This window comes from Carcharhinus amblyrhynchos, chromosome 18, assembly GCF_965287045.1.
Source record: "Carcharhinus amblyrhynchos chromosome 18, sCarAmb.v2.hapA, whole genome shotgun sequence".
Classification (NCBI taxonomy): Eukaryota; Metazoa; Chordata; class Chondrichthyes; order Carcharhiniformes; family Carcharhinidae; genus Carcharhinus; species Carcharhinus amblyrhynchos.
In genome coordinates, this window is record NC_137341.1 from 43,140,234 (window position 1) to 43,163,643 (window position 23,410).

A 23,410-nucleotide genomic window follows, 5' to 3' on the forward strand; every position below is an offset into this window, starting at 1 on the left:
TAGGAGCAGGAGTAGGCCATCTAGCCCTTCGAGCCTGCCCTGCCATTCAATAAGATCATGGCTGATCTGAAGTGGCTCAGTTCCACTTTCCCGCTTTCTCCCCATAACCCTTAATTCCCTTGCCTACAGAAAACCTATCTACCAGTGACTTAAATATATTTAGCGAGGTAGCCTCCACCACTTCAACGGGCAGAGAATTCCAGAGATTCACCACCCTTTGAGCGAAGAAGTTCCTCCTCAACTCTGTTCTAAACTGCCCCCCCGCCCCTTATCTTGAGGCTGTGCCCTCGAGTCCTGCTGTCCTTTCTGAGCAGGAAGAATCTCTCTACCTCTACCTTATCCATCCCCTTCATTATCTTCTACGTCTCTATAAGATTCTCCCCTCATCCTTCTAAACTCCAACGAGTACAGACCCAGTCTATTTAGTCTCTCTTCATAGTCTACCTTCAGTTCTACCAATTTCCCCAAAATATTTCTCCAATGCTGATTTCCTTCAACTCCTCACTAAAACTTGTTTCTCTTTGAATTTCTGGTACATTATTCAAGTCTTCCTTTGTGAAGACTGAAGCAAAGTACAGTGGCCAGGTAAAGGAATAGAATCCATGGCAGCAGTATGATATCTATATTTGTTGCAGAGCTGGAGATGACCACTTCAGTCTTTTCAGTGTGTTAAGAAGACTGGGTGTCAGACAAATGGTCTGACAGCAGAGTCAGTGAAGGGTTGAGAGGTATGGTGGGCAGTTAGAATTTCTGCAGTCAGCGTACCTATGGAAGCTGGATCACTATCTTTGGATGATGTCACGAAGGGGGCAGGTGGACAGTTGAGGCCAAGAATGTATCCTTGGGAGACTCCAGAAGTAACATTGTCGATTAAATCATGGGCAATGTGTTTTCTTCCTTTCCCTACAAAGAGTTGGAATCAAGTGGGGGATGATATGCAATATGGCTCCAAGTAATGAAGAACAATACATATTTAACATAGTGAAAAATTAGTTGAAATAGTCTTTATATAGAAATATTCTTGCAAGATATTCTATTTCTGAAAATAAAAAAATTTAAAGTAGTTCCATGTGAAATTTCATTTGCCTAGTTCTAATTTCAACTTATCATTTTTGAGTGACTTGCAAATAGACATTTAGCTGAAATAATTGAAGATTTGACTTCCAAAGGGAAGGTAACAAACTCAAGGATCAGTTTTATCATATTTGCTTGTGTCAATGGAGATTATTTTTGCTTGATGTAGTACTGTTTAAAGACTGATTGGGAGATTTTTCTACAGGGAAATCAAGACTCCATTCTTCAGTCACTGGGACACCACCTAGTGATCAGATTGTGTAAAAAGATCAGACAGCAGATTTCAAGTCCGCTTTTTGATTTGGATGCAAAATGACCAAAGTTACTGGTTTAAAATGAATAAATAAGTTAAATTCTATTCTATAATTACCTGAGAATCAAGAAATCCTATTTTGGGGTGGAATTCTGTGGTTTTATGCCAGTTACTTTGGAAAGGGCATGTTAAGGAGACTTGCTGGAGGAAAGCTATTAGTCTGAGCTTACGTTTGTTTGTGAATATTTGCTATGATTTCATACTGTTCACACTATAAAAATGTTGTTGAACAGTATTTTGTGATGATGCTTCCCATCCAGAATGTGAATAGAGACCATACTCGCTTTGAAAAAGGCCATCCTTTTCTCAGTGGTTTATTGTTTTGTGCACAACGCAGGAGGAGTCTATTTTGTGCTGCAATTTTATTCATATAATTCTCATGGCCCTTTGTTCACCTCTATTTGCAAAATTTTATTGACAGTTAAATTGTTTAAAAGTAGGTGAAAATTTCAGCTTTGCAGGCAGTAGCATTAGAGTTCCAATTGATGTGTTTTGTTTCTACATTCTCAATTGGCCAGTTATAACACAAATGTCACTTTTCATTGCCCATACGTGCTTTCAAGATTTGCAAATCTTATTCTGGATACTTCCAAGTGACCAACATTCACTCATTCTCAATGTAGCCTAATTTTTCAACTTTTATACACAACCTGTGCTCCAAGCTCAACTGCAAGAGCAAAATATTGTAGGTATTGAAACCTGAAATAAAAACAAAAAGTACTGGAAATACTTACCCGATCTGTCTGATGACAGATCGTTGACCTGAAACATTAACCCAGTTTCTCTCCACAAGTGCTTCTTGACCTGTGGAATTTTTACAGGAATTGTTGACTTTATTTCAGCTGCAAGGCCTGTTTTTTGTATAAAGCTTGACAAATAAAATCTTCAGAAATGAAATTTGCAAAAATCTTCAGGTGCAGGCTCCATCTAACCAAGCAGGGACCCAATACAGTTGAGACTCATTTCCATGTTTTCAAAAGCTGATTATTCAAATAATATTTTCAAAGGGATATGAGGATTGTGCATTGTGGTCCTCTGGGAAATGGTCATGCCACTGTATTGGTGCCAGAATTCCAGAAGTGGAATTTACCCACTTCCTTGTTATGGCGCTTCAAAAATACTCTTGCTAACTTTTACTGTCCTGTTGATGTCTTCCAGCATTTTTATGAGATGATTGTTTTTGATTTTATCAAATGTTTTAGTATAATCAACAAAACATGTAGTTTAATTTGCATTTCAATGGCTCTTTCTACCAATGTTTTTAAAAGATAGATTGAATTTTGTATTTGTTTACCTTAGACCATAAAACGTAGGAGCAGAATTAGGCCACTCGGCTGATCCAATCTGCTGAACCATTCAATCATGGCTGATTTTTGTTTCTCATCCCCATTTTCCTACCTTTTTTCCCCCATGACCCCTGACCCCCTTATTAATCAAGAACCTATCTATCTCTGTCTTAACGATACTCAATGGCCTGGCCTCCACAGCCTTCTGCTGCAAAGAGTTCCACAGATTCATCACCCTCTGGCTGAAGAAATCCCTCCTCATCACTGTTTTAAAGGATCGTCCCTTTAGCCTGAGGTTGTCCCCTCTGGTTCTAGTTTTTCCTACTAGTGGAAACATCCTCTCCACATCCACTCTATTCAGGCCTCGCAGTGTCCTGTAATTTTCAATAAGATCCCCCCTCATCCTTCTAAATTCCAACAAGTGCAGATCCAGAGTCCCCAATCATTCCTCATATGACGAGCTCTTCATTCCAGGGATCATTTTTGTGAACCTTCTCTAGACCCTTTCCAAGGCCAGCACATCTTTCCTTAGATATGGGGTCTAAAAATGTTCACAGTACTCCAAATGGGGTCTAACCAGAGCCTTATACAGCCTCAGAAGTACATCCATACTCTTGTATTCCAGCCCCTGCGACATAAATGCTCGCATTGCATTTGCCTTCCTAACTGCTGACTGAACCTGCACATTAACCTTGAGAGAATCTTGAACAATGACTCCCAAGTCCCTTTGTGTTTCTGATTTCCTGTGCATTTTCCCATTTAGAGAATAGTCTATGCCTCTATTCTTCCTGACAAAGTGCATAACCTCAAACTTTTCCACAATTATATTCCATCTGCCACTTCTTTGCCCATTGGAGTACTGTGTGCAGTTTTGGGCGCCGCACCTGCGCAAGGATATTTTGGCCCTGGAGGGAGTGCAGAGGAGGTTTACTAGGCTGATACCGGAGTTGAGGGGATTGAGCTATGAGGAGAGGCTGAATAAACTAGGCTTGTACTCGTTAGAGTTTAGAAGAATGAGGGGAGATCTCATTGAGACGTATAAGATGATGAATGGGATGGATAGGATAGAGGTGGAGAGACTCTTCCCGCTCAAAAAAGACAGTAGGACTAGGGGGCACAGCCTCAAGATAAAGGGGAGGCGGTTTAGAACGGAGTTGAGGAGGAACTTCTTCACTCAAAGGGTGGTGAATCTCTGGAGTTCTCTGCCCGTTGAAGTGGTGGAGGCTGCCTCGCTAAATATTTTTAAGAAGCGGGTTGATGGGTTTTTGATAAGAGAAGGGATTAAGGGTTATGGGGAGAGGGCGGGAAAGTGGAACTGAGCCACGACAGATCAGCCATGATCTTATTGAATGGCGGGGCAGGCTCGAAGGGCTAGATGGCCTACTCCTGCTCCTATTTCTTATGTTCTTATGTTCTTATTCTCCTAACCTGTCCTTCTGCAGCTCCTCTGCTTCCTCAATAGTACTTGTCCCCCTTTATAGAGATAACCTTTTGAAATAACCCATAATCTTTGATCCCCTTATTGATCAAGAACCTATCTCTCTGCCTTAAAGACACTCAATGACCTGGCCTCCCGCCCTCTGTGGCATTGAGTTCCACAGATTCACCATCCTCTTGCTGAAGAAATTCCTCCTTATCTCAGGTTTAAAGGAGTGTCTCTTTACTCTGAGGTTGTGCCCTCAAGTTCTGGTCTCTTCCACTAGTGGAAACATCCTCTCCACATCCACTTTATCTAAGCGTCTCAGTATTATGTAAGTTTCAATTAAGTCCACCCTCATTCTTCTAAACATCCTTCTAAAGCTTCTATACTATTTAAGGGAAACAGACGCTCAGCTACAAAGGACCCAACACTTATAAAGTAAATGCAAAGGTGTAGGCAAATGGCTCACGATCAAACATTCAACCAGAGTTAAAAGTCTGGGTCAGAGTAATGGTAAAGACTTTAAGCCAATTAACTGATAATTCTCTTTAGTCCACTGATGGTCTGTTGAATTATGTAATGAATCACTTAGTGCAATTTATGATTTTGATGTCATTGAAAACATTTAATTTTCTCGGACTGGATGTTCTCAACCTAGTCTTGTTGAACCTGAGTATGAAGTTTTTCTCTTGACTTTCTCAAATGGTGAAGACTATCCCATGCAATTTGATTTTAGCCATCAAAGACTTCATGTTTGGAAATGTGTTGAAGTTGCCTTATTGTTTCTTGAAAGTTCCCACTACCTCCAGCTGCTCCTGAGAAATTATTTCTCAGAGCATGCTAATCCTAAAAGTGCCTTCAGCTGATAGTCAGTTATTGTTAGACATCAAGGTGTTACAGCATGTCAGGTAGCCAGTTAAGAGATATTGATTGATAGGGAATGTTACTCTGTACACTTCCATAATCTTTACAGGATTCAAAGCAAAGAATCAAAGGGTTCTTTCTTTTGAATTCAGGATTGTTTTCTTGTTTCATTGTCTCAAAGTTAAATAAATTGGGATCCATTCTAAATTAAGGATTTTGAATATCTAACCTTGGAAGGACCAACTGAAAATTTCATGGTTCATGTAGATTCAGGATGTGGTATAATGTTTTCCAATGAAAACAGAAAATGTTAAAGATACATAACATCTAAAAAAAAATCAACTATTGCATTTGCAGTGTTATGTTTTTATTCTGGATTTACGTTATCTGCATATTTTGAAACAAGTTATCATTTTGTTGTATAATGTTTTGTATCCAGATTAAGTTTGGTCATGAAGAGTTAGCTTCAAGGTTTCAGTCCATCCACCTATCCAGATAAGCAATAGCTGTGCTTTCAGATATTTGGAAGCTAGTGACTGGGTCACAACTTTTGCTGTTCTGAGAAATAAGAGGAAGCCCTTGGGAATTGAGATGGATTAAGGCGCAAGGGATAGCTGTATTGGAGATGTTGCATGAGATGAATATGCATTTATTTGGATTTATCAGCTGGAAAACTCTTCATCTCCTTCAATTTAACAAACATCTTAATGCCCAAATATATGGATTAAAGCAAATGGCAACTTTTGCACAGAAAGATGAAGTTGGTAATAATATAAACATACCCTACACAAATAAACACTATATGAAAAATTCAAAATTAGTGTGTACACATTTGCTTTCCACTAACAATATTTCAACTGCAATAGGTAAAAACGTTCCTGACCCCATAAACCACACATCGACTGATTTGGCACAAAGGCTGTCATGGAGGATCTATTTGTAATATAACAGTATATAGGTATGCACAAACATCTCACTGAGAATGCAAAATAATCTTAATGTGATTTATGTGGAGCAGAAAACCCATAAGCATAAGCAACTGGCTCAACATTCCAAGACAACATTCAGTCAAGCAACAGTTAAACTACATAATCGTAGACTATGTGTACTTAATAATTAAAGTTTCTGGCAATTAATGTTTTGAGCTTTGAAGGCACAGGTGAGCATAGATGAAGCTACACCATAGTAGCAGAATAATGCTTGTGCATTAAATATGTAATAGTCTGGATTTTGCAGTCAGTAGTGAAAAAACTTACTCGCTGTTCATTATGCTTACATTGCCCGCAAATATCTAGTGGACTTTTGAACAGCTGCTTAGTTATTGGGGGCATGGAAGATTGTGGGTGAAGATTCATGCGGGGATGCATTGGTTTTGTGTCCTCACAGCCCTGTTTTCCAGTGAGAATGGTTTCGTGCCCAGAAAGGGTGCAAATAACATAATGCTGAGATGAGTTAAAACCACCTCCTCCATGACTTCTTTTGGCCTCCCCAGAATCTTCCTCTTCACCGGCAAGAATCGGTGTTACTCTGCAGCAGTGGGGGAGATTGGAAGTCATTGAAGTCCCCAGGTAGTTGGGGAGAAGCTGGCCAGTGCCTGGTTGGGCATCATACTTATGCTGCGACAGTGCAAAGGGGGGTGGGGCCTGAGTGGGGCAGGGATATGCACGATGGTGGAGGGGCTTATGCAAGGGGGGAATTATGCGGGGTGGGCATGTTGGGGGTCTGCCAGGGAACCTTTCGGGATGGTTCTGATGCTGGCAACTTGTGGGGGTGGGGGGGCGGGTGACAATGCCATTGATGATGTCAGAAAGAGGCGTCCTATGTATATGTGGTGTGGGGGTGGGAAGTGGTCTCCCAATTCAGTAGGAGAGCAGTGCTCTGCAGCTGGCTTCCCCACCGTACTTAGTCTCTGTTTTCAGACTTTTATGACACTTCGAATATTTTTGGAAAGATTCCGTTTTGTGTGTCTGATGCAGTGCACTGCCCTCTATAGAGAATATGGGGCTTGTGTGACTAATCAGATTAAATAATCTTTCGTGCAGTAAGTGCAGGTGAATTTCCATCCCGAGATCAGAAATCCAATGCATGGAACGTTCAATGGCAATGACATAATGCAATATTTAAAGCTGCAGCCAGGAGTTGTCCTGGAGGTAAGTTTGGCACCCAATCAGGAGTGTTGAGTGTAGGTAGGAGTCGTGAGGTAAGCATGGAGGGAAGAATAATTTAAAAGTTAAATGAAAGCCATAATTGGTCTTACTGTTACCTTTGCAAATGGGTGAGCAGGTGGCCAGCAGTGTTTAAAACAGATATCCTGGGTGGTCCCACGTTTTTCTGATATCTCCCTTGAAACTCTGAGACCATGTGGTCAAAAGTGCTGTATTCTATCATTTGGAGAAAGAGCTACTGGACCAAGAAAGCATGGTAAAGGCTGTCACGGAGATCCAAGCAGCCTCATTTTCTCCTGTTAAGAGTCCAAACACTCCACAAAGCCAAGCCTCTCAGCTTCATTGCTAGCAGCTCTGTGCCACGAAAAGAGCAACTTTCCTGTCCCCTTTTGCATAACATTTTCACACTGCAGTCTTGAGCACTATTGGTTCTCTGCTGTGTTCAAACAGCTGTACTCAGATGAGTTTCCCGACACTCCATATTTCCCTATGCTGACTGTTTAAAAATGTCTATGCATTGCTTCCATATCCCTAACCAGCTCTACAACGATTACAACACGTGATTAATTAGAAATGTGGACATTATCAGCTCCCCCTCCCTTCAAAAATCTAAGTGGGTCACTGAAGTTTTGGGAACCAGTGACACCCTCTGAGTGCATTGTTTTCTGGGCCTGCTCACATCCAAACTTATTCCTGCTGACAATTGAAAGTTTAGCCAGTGTCTAAATGTTCAATATAAAATCATGTGCAGAAAGTGAAATAGAAATGGAAAGCAAGATGGATCCAGTTGAGAAATATAAAAGAGAGAAAAGTACTTTTTCAAATCATTTCTTAAATCACAAATTAAAGCTGAAGAAATGAGATACCACACACAAGCTAATTTTCAGTGCCAGAGAGTTTGTTTAGCAGTAATTAAGACTTATCGCATTGTTTTAAACAATCACTTTTGAATGCATGTTTCATGTGCCAGTACCACAAATTCACACACTTGCATGTATTTGATTACTGAGTTTCTTGAAGTGATAGTATAAAAGCAACATTGTGGAGGAACAGTCTAACTCAACAGCACCTCTTATTGCTGTCAGCTTTGCATCATCATAATGGTGATAGCTTCATCATCTTACTGAAAAATTTCAGACCTTTAAAAAGATTTATCGTTGACAATGCTACAGGAAACCTGCTACTTCTATATATTAAACATCTGGTATTACTATGTTAATACGAGTATAAATTGTAAATGTACAAAAAATTTTGAATTTCTAAATCATATTTTTGAATTTTATTATTCAGTTAATTTTTGACACATTTCAAGATACAACCATTTTTGCTATTGACAGTGTAGGGTTAACGTTACAAGCAGAACTCAGCATAAAATTAGATTTGGATTCTTCACAGACCAGGGCTCAGCATGTCTGGATCTGCGGGGAGCTTTGGTTCTTTTTTATATGGAGATTAAGGGGAGCAGGGCCTATGTAATGAGCAGATAAAAGCAAGAGATGGAAAGAGATTCATTACTCATGGCTCTTAGCATTCTGGGTAGAGGTTTACACCCAAAAAAAGGAATTTTGATGTTTCTTCGTTGTGCTCATTCAGTGAACTGTAAAACACTTTGAAGAAGCTTATCTGTAGTTCGAGGGTTTCCTGGGAGAGCTGCTGGCTGGCTGGCAAGGCATTGAGTGACATGAAAGTGATTTCGGTGCCAGGGTATATGACTACAGCAAACCCATTCGTATGATCATTTCAGCAAAAGTAAGTGCACTAAAATCTTCAGAATCAAAAACTGCTACTAGTAAAGAAGTAGTCTTCCTTAAAATCCTATTGCAGTAAATTAAAAATTGATATGCAGTTTGTGTTTGAAGCTGTGATGTCCATTGGGTTCTTAAATATATTGTCCAAAGAGATCTCCAGAACTAGTTTTGTGGGAAAACATATTTTGATAATTTAGTACAGGAGAGGTGAATTAAAATTCTGATATTTTCACATCTCCCCAGTGGCAAGAGCGAATTCCATCATGCGGTCCATTCTCTAATGGAAATGATACAAATCTAAATGTCGCTGAATCAGTATATTCTTGGTTTTTTTCTTGGAGAATCTTTGTTTACAAAGGATTTTCTGTCGTTGTTTAAACCCAAATAGGAAGGTGTTTTTAAAAAATTTAAGAACAGTTACATAAAAGCATGCAAATTCTGAAGTGCATTGAGTTGTAATTATTTGGATTTGGGGGACACTGAACCTGAAAATCATGCAGACTGAATAAAGACAGCCATTACAGCACTGATCGTATGTCTTCCATTCCCTCTTTATGAAATCCTCTGAATAGTAATTTTCCCTTTTTTTCCATCTGCCAGTGGGAAAAAGAAGCAATGCTAATGGTTGCTATCTGAAATAAATATGGAAAATGCTGGAAATGCACAGCCAGTTGATCAGCATGTATAAGAGGAAAGTAGTTTAAAATCTCTGACGAGGCCTTTCAAACCATCTTGGTCTTGCGGGATTGGCTGTAATAGTTTGAACGAAGAGTGTACAGATGTGTATTTATAGCATCTTGTTACATCATCAGGGTCTCAAAATGTTGCATACCTAATGACTTCAAAGTGCAATCACTGTTATGTGGGCAAACATGGTGGCGACTGTGTGCAAGTCAACGTCCCACAAACAGCTATTGAGATCATTGACCAATCTAATTGTCTTTGGCTTTGATTATCGTCCTCAACACCAGTGTCCCACAAGGCTGTGTCCTCAGCCCCTTACTATAGTCCTTATACACTTTTGACTGTGTGACCAAATTCCCTTCCAGCTTGATTTTCAAGTTTGCTGACGGCAACACCATAGTGGCTCAGATCTCAAACAATAATGAGACAGAGTACACGAAACAGATAGAGAACCTGGTGGATTGGTGCGATGACAATCTCTCCCCCAATGTCAACAGAATGAAGGAGATAGTTATCGACTTCAGGAAGTATAGTGGAGGGTATAGCCACGTCTACATCAATGGGACCGAAGTAGAAATCATCGAGAGCTCCAAGTTTTTAGGTGTCCAGATCACCAACAATCTGTCCTGGTCCCTCCATGCCGATGCGATACTTAAGAAAACCTACCAGAGCATCTGCTTTCTCAGAAGACTAAGAAAATTTGACATGTCCACTGTGACTCTCTCCAACTTTACAGATGCACCATAGAAAGCATTCTTTACTTGGTATGGCTCCTGCTCTATCCAAGACCGCAAGAAATTACAAAGGGTCATGAACAAAGCCCAGTCCATTGCTCAAACCAGCCTCCCACCCGTTGACACCGTCTGCACCTCGGAAAAACAGCCAGCATAATAAGGACCTCACACATCCCTGAGATACCATTTTCCACCTTCTTCCTTCCAGAACAAGATACAAAAGTCTGAGGGCACGTACCAACCCACTCAAGAACAGCTTCTTCCCTGCTGCCATCAGACTTTGGAATGGGCCTACCTCGCATTAAGTTTATGTTCTCTATACCGAGCTATAACTGTAACACTACATTCTGCACTCTTTCCTTGCCTTCTCTATGTGTGGTATCCTTTGCCTGTACAGCACACAAGAGATAATACTTTTCACTATAAACTAATAAATGTGACAATCAAATCAAATAGAGGAGGAATGTTGGTTGGAACACTGGGAGGACACCTGCTCTTCATTTGATGCAGTGAATGTTGTACTTGTAATATTTCATCTAAAAATTACATTTTGCCAAGTCAGCGTTTTACACCATGATTATTTAAAAGGCTGATGTATATGTTTTCTCGAACTCGCAATAGTACAGTAAATGTTAGTGCAAGACTCGATCATTGTGGGAAAATGAGATAGAAGTTTGCAGGAACTCGATGTGAAAAATTGTAAATTCTCAGTGAATTTTGGACTAATAAATTATTTAATTAGAAGTCTGTCATGTAGAGATGCCTGACCTTGAATGTAACTTGAAAAGCCAGTTTGATTTTCTGAATTATAATCTCTGAACATGACTTATTTTCAAATTTTATCAACAACATATAATTTTCTTTCTGATGCCATTATATACTATAACTAAAATTTCTAATATCTATACCTAAAAAGAAAATTTAACAATTTATAAGCTAATTGCTGTTCCTGTCCAGCCATTTTAAAAATGCTTGTCATAATTTTCCCCCAAACGGCTGCTTTCTCTGAGGATACTTTGCTTTGTTAACTTTTCAGTTGCAATTTTAATATTGATGACTTTCCTTTTTTTAATCTTCCACAAGCTTTCTTACACTTTCTCCCAACTAAATGTGAACCTTTTGATAAATCTTTAATATACAGATATCACAGCTTATCTTTCTCCCAGCCTTTTACAGCAGCTCCTCCTGGTGGCTATAGACTAATTTCCCAGAATGCCAAAACACTACCACCAGCAGTGCTGTGTTCAGTGATTCCAGTGACTCGTCCTAAAAGGATTTTGGAGTGATTTTTAACCCTCCTTTCCCCCCCCCGCCGCAACCACCACACACAAACCCTGCCCTGCCTTCCCAAACGTCAAAAAATCAGTTCTCTCTCCTCAAATAAAACTGCTAAAGGCAAGCAATCTCAAGCAGCAGTCACTGATCGAAGAGCAGGAATGAAAACTATTTTGAGCATCTCCTCCTCTCCCTCCCCACCTAGATCAGTTAACATGACTTGGGGAATCTTGGATTTTTATTAATACTTTTATTAACCAGTACCAGAATAATGGCCAAAGCAAATGCAGGTGTGGTGGAAGTAATGTACACTGAAATAGCATCACCATCTTGCTGTACTGTGCCTCAAGCTGAATACACGTACTGCAATTTCATTTCATCAATAATTTAGGCAATCTAGTATGAAATCTGTCACTAAAGAGTTATTTTTGTGTTGATAAAATTTCCCATTTTTAGATTTAAACTGTAAACTAAATCAGTAATTGCCTCCTGATAAATGTGTAATGCAAGCAAGACGGCAGTACAACACAGTGACACTATTAATTTCAGCCATTCTGCAAGGCTTGCATCCTGTAAAGGAATCATTTAATTGTGTTAACTGTGTTCTGTTTTCAGAATATTTTAAATTTGTTTTACTGCTTCAAAACATATTGAGGGGATTAATTATTTAAAGTTGCTGCAGTCATGTTAAAGAACACAATTCTCCAGTTTTTTGGAATATGCACGCAATGCTATGTATATTGGTGTGTATTTTAGTACATTTTTGCTTTGTCAATTGATCTTTTGGCTGCAGTAGTTCTAAAATTGCTTAGAAAACAATTATTTTGCTGAAGGGGAATTGGTAAATGTATTTTAAAAAATGATTACACAATAGTTTTGAACCCCATAATTTTGTTACCACAAAAATTAGTATGTATATGCATTTTGAAAGAAATGTCCGCACATGACACTTCTTTCACCAAGCATAGGTGCGACCCTGAGTCTTTAAGACTGAAATGTTCGCATCCATTGTGGTGTTCTTTGTTGAAGGAGGAGGGGCAAGATAAAATTAATGAATCAGAATGTGGCTTTGTTTGAACCTGCTGCTAATGGATGAGTTGGCAAATAGTGTTAAAACAGTCAAACCTTTCAAGTTCAGAGGTGGCATGAGGGAATCAAGCCAAGAGAACATCAAAGCCAGCACAGCAGGATAGAACATGTGTTTGAAACTGGATAGATTAGAGGCCATTATCAGTTGTTTGCCACGATGTAGTGAGCAAATGCGTGTTCTCTCCTTCAGGATGGGGTTAGTGAAATGTGAAAAAGCTACTTCCCAGCACCCTATCTGGGAACCGGAACTCTATATACCTATGGGTAATATGAATCAACGTTCTGCTGCCAATGACTTACCTTATCACTGAACTAACAATACCTGTATAATTAGGTACTCTTTCCAATGACACAAATTCTGAGGGAGTATTAAAAATTACTACCAAATTCCTAAGTCTAATTTCCTTTTTAAATGACTTTGATCATTTTTTTGAAGTATAAGGCAAGTTTCCAATGACCTAAAAACACTTTTTAGCTTGATCCAGTGTTTGAAGTTTATACCTAATTGTTGATTGAGTATATTGTACAAACACAGAATTTCGAAGAGTCTGTAAAATAAATATCTATGCTTGTGGAATATTTGTGACTGTCCACAAGATAAATATTGCCAAAATATCACAGTTTATTTTTTTTTGCCCTCTGTCAAAGTTGGTCATTTCTGTGGGTCAACTCCCTGCAGGATTTTTTTAAAAATCTGCCTTCCCTTTTTACTGTGTAGCCAGACAGTGCACATTAATAAAGACCACATTTAAAATATGAACCTTCCTTTTGCAGTGATTGCCTTCTAAAATGGGATAAAGAAAACATAAACGTGCCACAGTTTTGATACCCTACTAAGCTTCAATAGATGAAAAAGTGGCAAATGTTTTCAGCTAGGTAATGCCAATGAATAAACATCCAAGTTCATATGTATTCAAAATGTTGTAGTTTCTTCCAGATTTAACTTCAACCACCTGTTCTTTTCGCAATATTTGGGCAATGCCATATAGAGAATATGATCTAGTTTGGAGAGATTTACGGAAAATAAGTATGAATAGTGTCAGCCATTTAACTTGTGTGTTTTAGGCAGCCGTGAATTTATTAATTGGATTGTTTCTATTATTCACATAATCACCATTTTTAAGGGTGGTTGTTACAAATTTACTTCTAGGCAGCTGTTTCTGGTGTGATGTGTTACTGTGAGGCCCAGTGATTTAAATGAACAGCTTTTGTAGTGCAAGTTCTATATTGTGCCGATGAATGTTCATAGCAGCTTGGAAAAATTAGAGACAATTGTGTGATCTTCATTCTATTTCCACAAGTGTCATTAGTTTTGCTGCAGTTTATATGTCTATGCACTGGGAAAAAAAGATCCCCAGTGTTTGCTTCTGGGAGCTGTAACCATTTGTTGCATGAGCCACATTTAGATTTTTAAGTTTTCTGTTTTTTCCTTTACTTTCTACCTTGCTTTAAGTTGAATATTATGAGAAGTGCGATAACACAATGTAGATTGATTAAACATTCATCTACGTAAATTTTCTCCTATAGTTTTACCACGTTTGCCTTCATGCAGCGTATATTCATTTCTATTTAAGCTGCACATTTGGGTAAAATATTGCTTTGCTCAGTGATGTAGTTGACAAAATGGCACAATAATTGGGCCTAGTAATGCTATATTCCGCTATAATTTATTGAAACTGCCTCATTTTCTGGACAGAGATGGAATTCCACCTTACAGATTTCGAAAGCAACATCGGCGGGAGATGCATGAAAGTGCCAAAGCGAATGGACGAGTGCCACTACCTCACATTCCTGTAAGTATTACTTTTACAAATTTACTTTCTACAGATGAGCAAAAGACAGTTTCTATAGTGACATTTTAAAACCTTTAACAGATAAGTGGATTTTCGCTAAGCCTTATGCATTTCTTTGTTCTTTGTCATTTCTTCTGTTGTCTTGGTATTATCAAAATCTTTTAAAACTGTTCAGATGGTGGCTGACTTGGAGCATCAGCTAACATTGTGAAATGCATTCAAATATATAGATTACACTTTTTTATATACACATCTCCAGTGCACTGTGCAATTCAGTAAAACGGTTTTGTTTGTAAAAAAGCAAAAGAAAACCTGCAGATGTTGAAAATATGAAACCAGTGCTAAAACACTCATCGAGTTAGGTAGCATCAATAAAAAGAATCAAGATATATTTGGTGGAACCATTTGTCAAACTGTTTTGCTTCAGGGTTATGTTGCTATAAAATTCCTTGCATATTATCCCTTGTTACACATTAGTTATTGAGCTTTCTGCTGTTGTAAATTGTGTTTCTATTGGATGTATCTTCCTGTTCTGACAAAAGTTTGTTAAATTGAATGATAACGTGAGGATGATGCCTTGCATTTGCAGTATTTATAGACAATGCCACCCCCCCCTCCCCAAATTCAGTAAAGCAAAAAGAAAACTGCATGCTGTGGTGATTCTTCTGATTTGAGCCATCTTTTTGCCATTGAAGAGTCGACCACTGAAACTTTTATCTTAAGCCTTGAGTCTCTTATTGATTTTAACATAGCAATAAGAGTAGTATGCTGTTGCTAAATGCTGCCAATAATGTTTGGTAAATGTAACATCCAACCTAAAACAAAGTTAATTAAATACAATGATATACACTTTGCAGAAATATTAAATGTTTTTTGGTCAGGGCTTATTCCAAAGTATTCCTTTAACCTGTTTTTTGCCAACTTGATTTAACTCAGTTCTTATATGCCCTTAAATTAGTGTTGCAATGAATCTCTTCAAATGCTTTAGTCCTTTAGCTAGGATGTAAACCAATTTCAGTGCAAGGAAGGTTGGAATAACACTCCCCAAATTCTTTTTCATTCCTGGAACAGGAGCGAATGCTTTTTCATGGAGCTATTAGGTGTGTGAAAAAAAATAAAGGACTGAGATGGGGGAAAATATTGATATAGTTGGTGTTTCTCAACTAACTACCAGAATTAAAATGCTGATGAGCCTTCTAAAAATGTATGTTACTTGGCCCTTAAATAGCAGACTATGTTTAAACTTGGGAAATTTAATCAAGAGAAGTTCAAAAGTAGAGGGTGATGTCCAATTATGCAGCTGGGAAAATTGTTTGAACATGCACTTGCTGTGAAAAAAATGAACCTTATACTGTGATATAATTGCAACTAGCTTACAATAAGCCCCAGTAATGTGAAAAATTAACACCAAACGTGGTGTTTATGCATGTGCATAATATTAGCTGCATGTCAGCTTTATAAATGAGACACTGAATACTCAAACTTGTATTGTAAATGTTCTCATTTATATTTTCAACTAAGAATGTTCCACTCAGATTAAAATGATTTAACTTGTGCAAGATACTGGAAAGGGTCTTTTACCAGAAAATAACATGTTTATTAAAATATTTAATGCACAAAGCAAGGAGAATTCAAAGAAATACTTTTGAAATAATTCTGGCATGCGTTATTTACCAATTAATGAAAGTCATTCCCATTATTTGCTTTGTAGATTGGTAATCAATATGAACCACAGTGAGGTCATCTCTTTCAGATCAAAGTTGTTTGTGCCTTTAAGCTCAAAGCAGAGTCATATAACTTTTATTTATGCTGAGGCAAAGAGACAATTCAGAGCAGATATTAAACTCACTGTATTTAAACTATGACTCAAATAATTACAATATCCTGCCCCCTCAATATTTTATTTTCTTTAGTTTAGCAATCAGTTCAATATTTTATGTGATTTCATATCTAACACTACCACATCATCTCCATATTTGAGCCATGTGCTGTAATTAAAAACAGGGAAACTTGCGGAAATAATGGTACTAGTAATCATTATCAGTTTACACGGATGGTACAACTTTTCAGTTATGAGCAAGTGATTTACTGGCAAGTTCTACTCATTTCTACAACATTCCTGCGAAAAATTCAATTGAAAGTTTAGACATGCCACATTTTAGTTTATCCTGAACAGTTCGACATTGCCAATCCACTGAGCCTTTGTTTTGCAGAAGCTGCAAAAAAAAACAATTTGCATTTCCCATTTATGTTACAATGTGAAGTTCCAGTTCTGGAGCTAAGTTCGGAGCAGATCCCATGATATGCAAATTGTTGCTGTCTGCTGCAAATGTACTAAACCATGAACTATTTCTATTCTATTGTGTATTTGTCATCAAAGTGGGAAAAAATGTATTTATGGTTGTACTGCATTGTTGGTGCTGTTGGTTCACCTTTTAATTTAATGTATGCAACTTTGTGGCTCAGCTGTTAAGACAAATTGAGTAGCATGTGACACTATTTGCAATAATGTGTAGAGATAACCAAAAACTTGTTTCTTGTGCTCTTAAATATGTCAAGTGTCACTGCACCAGTTCTTTGCCAAAATAAGAAATCTCTGCTAATGGCATAATAGAGACCTGGTTTCTAACTGTTCTGACTTAGAATAGCCTTGCATCAGGGTAATCAGATTGGGTTTAATTCCGTCAGTACAGTTAGAGATTCTTCACCAGAACAGCTTGGATTCTCACAGTCTCCATTCTGTTTGTTCACATTCAATATGGCAAAAGCAAATCCACCATCAAACTAATCTTATTAAGGGAGTTCAGTTGGCTTCGGCTTTAAATTAGATTATTTTCATCCTTAAGCTGCAGAAGACCTAGTCTTTAGCTTTGATCATTTGGTTGTGAATAGCTGAACGATTGGACAGAGGCTATTCCCAGCTGCGCAGCACTCTGTTCATTCACATTGCTGTTTTCACCGCGTGGTTGCTGTAGAGAAGCCTTGACTGATGAGCCTTATCCGGATGTGATTCTGTTTCATTCATCACTTCTAAAAAGATGAAACTGAATAGGGGAAATTTGGTTGGCTTTGCCACAAGTTAGATGTGGAATATAAGTTGTATCTGAGTCAGTTACCTTAGCTTGTCTTTTACAGTTTTACAATAAAATATTGCAATTTATACCAAATCAGTGATGCTCTTAATCTAACTTCAAAGGATGAATCATTTGAGATGCAAATCTGTTAGTATTTTAAGTGTAGCAATGTGAACTTGGAGAAAGAAAAAATAAATGCCAGTTTTGAAAAGAAGGACACAGCATAGTATTAAATTCCTGGCTTTTATCCTTGCAATTAAGTTCTCCCTTTCAAATAGTGTAGGTCAATGTAAGTGAAGAATAAACACCTAACAATGAAAAAAGCTTTCAGCATCAAAGTAAAATGGTTGAGGGGGGTGGGGGAATGGAATTTATAAAATATGGCATTATGATTTTTTTACATAATGCTCAGAAAATCATCTTCAGCGGCAATTATTGTCATTCTCTGATTTGAAAGTGCATGTATAAGAATTTAGGTAGTAATGTGCGCGAGTTTAATCTAACCCATCCTCCAGGAAACTGACTGGACTGGATCGGAAGCTTGCTTTATGCCCATCTAATCTCACTTTGCCTTGACTTCAGGCAGTGGATCTTTGAGTTCACTTAATTCAATGCCAGTCATTCTATCATTTTCCTGCTGGATGGGATTGTTAAAATTAACATTAATATGTTTGGAAAAAAAGGAATTCTGCTGCCCAGTTCAATTTGCCTCAGATGCAGCTGCTAACCAGTGCACAGATTTTATTGAATGAGTCCACAACAGATCTCAAAGTTGCTGCAGCAATCTTCTCCATTTTAATGCAGCTGAATTTTCCAAAAATATTTATGTAGTTCTCCCGGCGTGTTTTTAACTAGTCTTCCTGAGTGGATTAATTTTTTTTCATTCAAAGCTACATCTGGAGTCTCATCTGTTAACTTTAAATCTTGTAATTCAACTGATGTCATCCTACAGCAAAGAGCTTTATCTAAAAGGCTGGTGTTACAATTCACACAAATTAATGCACGCCTATTCTTTGTGAAAGCATGTTTAAAATTTAGCAGCCACATAGTGCAGTTACAAAACAAATCAGATTCTTGGGCATAGCTTTGAAATTGGTTTGACTATATTTTCATGCTTAATCACCTTGTTACTGGATTTATGGCAGGTATAATTAAATTAGTAGTTATAAAAATGCACATAGTTAAAATACATTCATGGTAGATCAGGCATTTCGCTGCAGAGTTGAAATTATATTATTTTTAATGTTGTTTTGAGTTACATAGAAAATAAGTGCAAGACTAAGCCATTCAACCCTTGAAGCCTGCACCATCATTCAATGTGATCATGGCTGATCATGCACCTTCAGTATCCCACTCCTACTTTCTCTCCATACTCCTTGATTCCTTTAGCTTTTATTTAGAACATAAATGAAAATCCCTCTGACCATTTTGAGCATGGCACAAATCTGGAATCATACAATCCTACAGTGCAGGAGGAGGCCATTCAGCCCATCGTGTCTGCACCAAATCAATCCCATCCAGCCCCAATCCCCACGTTCCCATATATTTACCCTAGCATTCCCTCTGACATTAAGCAATAATTTAGCATGGCCAATCCACCTAACTGGCACAGCCTTGGAATGTAGGAGGAAATCGAAGCACCCAGAGGAAACCCGCACAGGGAGAATGTCTTTGCGGAGTCTGCACAATGATCCAACCTGGGAATCGAATCCGGGTCCCTGGTGCTGTGATGCAGCAGTGCTAATCACTGTGCCACCGCACTGCTCTAATTTAGTCTAGTCCAATCTAGTTACAAAGATAGTTTATGTTTGAAAACGCAAATTACACGGTGGCACATATCACTCCTGCCTCACAGTGCCTGGAACCCGGGTTCAATTCTGGCCTTGGGTCACTGTCTGTGTGAAGTTTGCACATTCTCCCCATGTCTGTATGGGTTTCCTCCCACAGTCCAAAGATGTGTGGGTTAGGTTGACTGGCCATGCTAAATTAACCCTAGTGTCAGGGTGATTAGCAGGATAAGTATGAGGGGTCATGGGAGTAGGGCCTGGATGGGACTGTGGTCAGTGCAGCCTTGATGGGCCAAATGGCCGCCTTCTGCACCGGAGATTCTATGATGGTTCACGGCATTACAGTTGGAAAGTTCAAATGCAAGTGTTAGATTAAAAGAGTGAAGTCTGAAAAATGGCACATTTTAAGACTTTTCCACAATGTCTTAAGTTATTTAACAGTTGAAAATATTTGAAGAATTTTTTTAGTCTTTGAAAGGACCAAAATTTAATTTCATAATACTATTAAACAGTATTGTTTCCAGGTGGGGTGATCATGAGGCTACTCCCATTGCCTGCAGGGATTCAAAATCTGGAAGTCTTAGATCTCGGTAAAAAGTCTGACAACACCAGGTTTTAGTCCAACCTATTTATTTGATAATATACTTACTAGTTTACTAGCTCACTAGTTTACGCCAGTCCAACGCCGGCATACCCACATCAGTCTTAGATCTCGCCAGTGAGATTGCGATTTTGGATCTTCCCCACCCCTCTCCAACATCATCATCCGGCTTATGCTCATGACAAGCATGAGTCTGATTTATATACATTTTAATATTAACATAACCCCTCCCCAGATATTGATACTGTCGTCTCCATATTTTTTAAACCACACCAATGTTATGTCATGTGGACACAGTTTACAACAAGTTCAACCAGGCATGGGCATTCCCCCCAGGGGACACAAAGGTAAATATGGTACTTAGCGGGGAGGGACATGGCCATGCAGCCCAATGGCCCTGTCCCTTGGCAACGGGCAGAACATGCAAACTCCACCGAGACAGTGACCTGAGGCCTGAATTGAACCCAGGTCCCTGGCACTGTAAGGTAGCAGTGCTGACCGCTGTGCCACTATGCGGTTCAACATTCACAGATTACAAGATAATTACAAATGAGGAAATCCATATTAATTCATCCCCCCCTAGATCTGCAGACCGCTCCATTTCATTTTTTTTGCTGGTCCTAAATTTACTAGTTTAAATCTATATTTCTGTCCCGCTAGCTACATAATTTTAAGTAAAGTTGAGGCTAATCTACTCCATTGCTTTTGCAATCATAGAAACCAAACAAGATCAAGTCTCAAACATGAGTTGAGTCATTAAGTTTACGGAATTAAAGGGACAGTGGCAGCATGGATAGAAATTGGCTGTGTGACAAGAAACTTTCGGACTGGAGGAACGCTTGTACTGGAGTTCCCCAAGGGTCTATGTTGAGGTTTCTGCTCTTCCTTAATCTAGATCTTGGTGTACAAGGCACAATTTCAGATGATAGAAAACTTGGAAGTATTGTGAACTGAAAGGAGGATAGTGTCGAACTTTAAAAAGATATAGGCACTTCAGCGGACTGGACAGACATGTGGCTGATGTAATTCTGTGCAGAGAAATGTGAAGTGATTCATTTTGGTAGGAGGAATGTACAAAGAGATGATATAAAATGAAGGGTACATTCTAAAGGGAATGCAGGAGTATAAGAACATAGATGTATAGGTACGTAAATCATTGAAGCTGACAAGACACATTGAGAGAGCAGTTAATGAAGCATGCAACATCTCAGACATTATTAATAGGGCGTAGAGTATAGAAGCAAGGAAGTTGTTTTCAACTTGTATAGCAGGGTCTAGACAGAGCAGATGGGGGAAAACTGTTGCCATTGGTAGAAGGATCAAGAACAGGAGAGCACACATTTAAAGTAATAGGCAGAAGAGGCAATGACAATATGAGGGACATTTTCGAGCAGGGAGTGGTTAAAATCTGGAATATGGTGCCTGAGTGTGGTGGAGGCAGGTTTAATTGAGGTATTCAAGAGGGAATAATGTGAAATGGGAGAATAAGCAATGCTGCTGGACGAAGGCAGGGGATTGGCACTAGGTAAATTGCTGCTGCGGTTTCTGTAAAGTTTTGCCAGTCTTTTTGTGTATCTCTGACACCAGATATCAATTTTTTTATGCTGTCTGCCGCATTTGATTGTCTTCCGTACCTCTTGATAATTAAAGTTGGATGCAGCACCCAAGTACAATCTGACCATTTGACAGCAGTTTTATTACAATTTTCTTTTGATTTATATTCTATTCCTTTTACTATATTAGCATTCTATCGATTTTGTTGACATGTTCCTACAATCTTCATTATCCAGTAGTTGTGGAGCTCCTGGCTTTTCTTGTCATGTTTTTTTCTTTATGTGCAATACTTAACATTTGTTCTATATTAAATTCAATCTATCTTTTTTGTGTCTTAATTTATTCTGTAATTTCTAATTTACATCTTCCAGATGATCCTCCTGGCTTGATACCACTTCAGTCTGAGATTCCCATTGCTCACTATTGCTTGAAACTTCCAAATGATAAAATATTTTTTGATGATAGATAAAGAAAAACTGGTGCTTTTATAACTTTTGTGATTCATGCTTTTCCAAAATTGTGTTTGAAGTAGTATCGGATTACTTTAATATTATGGTGATTTGTTGAGAGAACAGAAAGCAATTACTTTAGAAATCTGTATTGACATTGACACAGATTGTACTTTTTTGACATGTAATCTCTTGATCCACCTAGCGCACGTATCGGATGCCAAAGGATATCCATGTTGAACCAGAAAAGTTTGCTGCAGAACTTATTAGTCGGCTCGAGAGTGTGCTGCGGGAACGAGAGGCAGAAGAGAAGTTGGAAGAAAGGCTTAAACGTGTGAGAGCGGTAAGTTACATGTGATAATGTAGATCGTGAATACATCCTAAATTATTTACCTTTTAACTGTGAATTGCTTTCCCTCCCCCTCTCATTTGTTGCATTTTTTTCTTCTGAAAAGTGGCAACAAAGGCAGTTCAAAACCAAAAATAACCAAGAGTGGTACAACCAAGAGACCCTGCTTGAAGTAGCCTTGCACGCTGCTATTTCAGCAGTTGAAGTAGCTTTAGCATCTTTTTCAATGCATAACATTGGCTTCTCAGGGAAGTTCAACAGCCAGCTCTTGAATGTGTGGATCTATTTTAAGATTCTATGCATTCAATCTTAAGTTTACAGAATCCAATTTTCAGTTTTATGTTTGTGTTATGAAATTATAACTACCACTAACCTCTGCATTTTCGCCAAAGATGTCAGGCTAGGTGGATTGGCCTTGCTGAATTGCCCCTTAATATCAGGGGGACTAACTACGGTAAACGCATGGGCTTATGGGGATAGGGCCTGGCTGGGATTGTGGTCGGTGCAGACTCGATGGGCTGAATGGCCTCCTGCACTTTGGGATTCTATGATTTTTATACTGTAGTAAGTTGCTTTACTGTGTCTATTTGATGTTTTTTCTGCCTTATTCAGTTCATGCCCTTTTTGTAGTTGGCTTCCTTTAGTGAAGGCTGTAGAATGGGCAGATTAACCTGTAAGTTGCTCTGTACACCACATATCATTCTATCCTGATAGATATGTACATACCTCTGAAAAGAAAGCAAGCTCGTTGTGTTTTGTCTTCTGATCAAGAGATTGTCTCTTGAACAACTGGTCTAAAATTACTGGCACAAGTTGAGTGTTCCTGGCAGCCAAGCTATGTTCCTCAAGTGCAAGCCTAGTGATATCACTAACCCTTGCTGTGCCCATTTTCAAATTACTGTGTTTTTAAAACTTTTATTTGGTAGTCTGCAGGTGCTTTATCTCTTCCAGTCTAATATAACCTCATTTTAACATACAAAGAAATATTCTTTAAAGAAAAAATGTTGCTTGAACCAAATGCATAATGTTTCTAATAATAAAGCAAGAAGCTATCGATGATAACACCGTCTGTATTATGGATTAGGCATTAATTGTCAGTCAGTGAGTAGAAGGAGGAAGATGTGAAGCAAAAATGCCTTATGGCAATTCTT

General features: G+C 38.5%; 1 protein-coding gene across 3 annotated transcripts in view; it reads left to right on the forward strand.

The window, feature by feature from the left end:
• The window catches only part of axin1 (axin 1), a 113,870-nt gene that overhangs the window by 75,274 nt on the left and 15,186 nt on the right, over nucleotides 1-23,410 (forward strand). For all 3 annotated transcript variants that reach the window (XM_080206909.1, XM_080206912.1, XM_080206911.1), the window contains exons 4-5: nucleotides 14,349-14,445; nucleotides 22,116-22,253. In XM_080206909.1, the coding sequence (XP_080063035.1) occupies nucleotides 14,349-14,445; nucleotides 22,116-22,253 (235 nt within the window). The remainder of the gene's footprint in view (nucleotides 1-14,348; nucleotides 14,446-22,115; nucleotides 22,254-23,410) is intronic.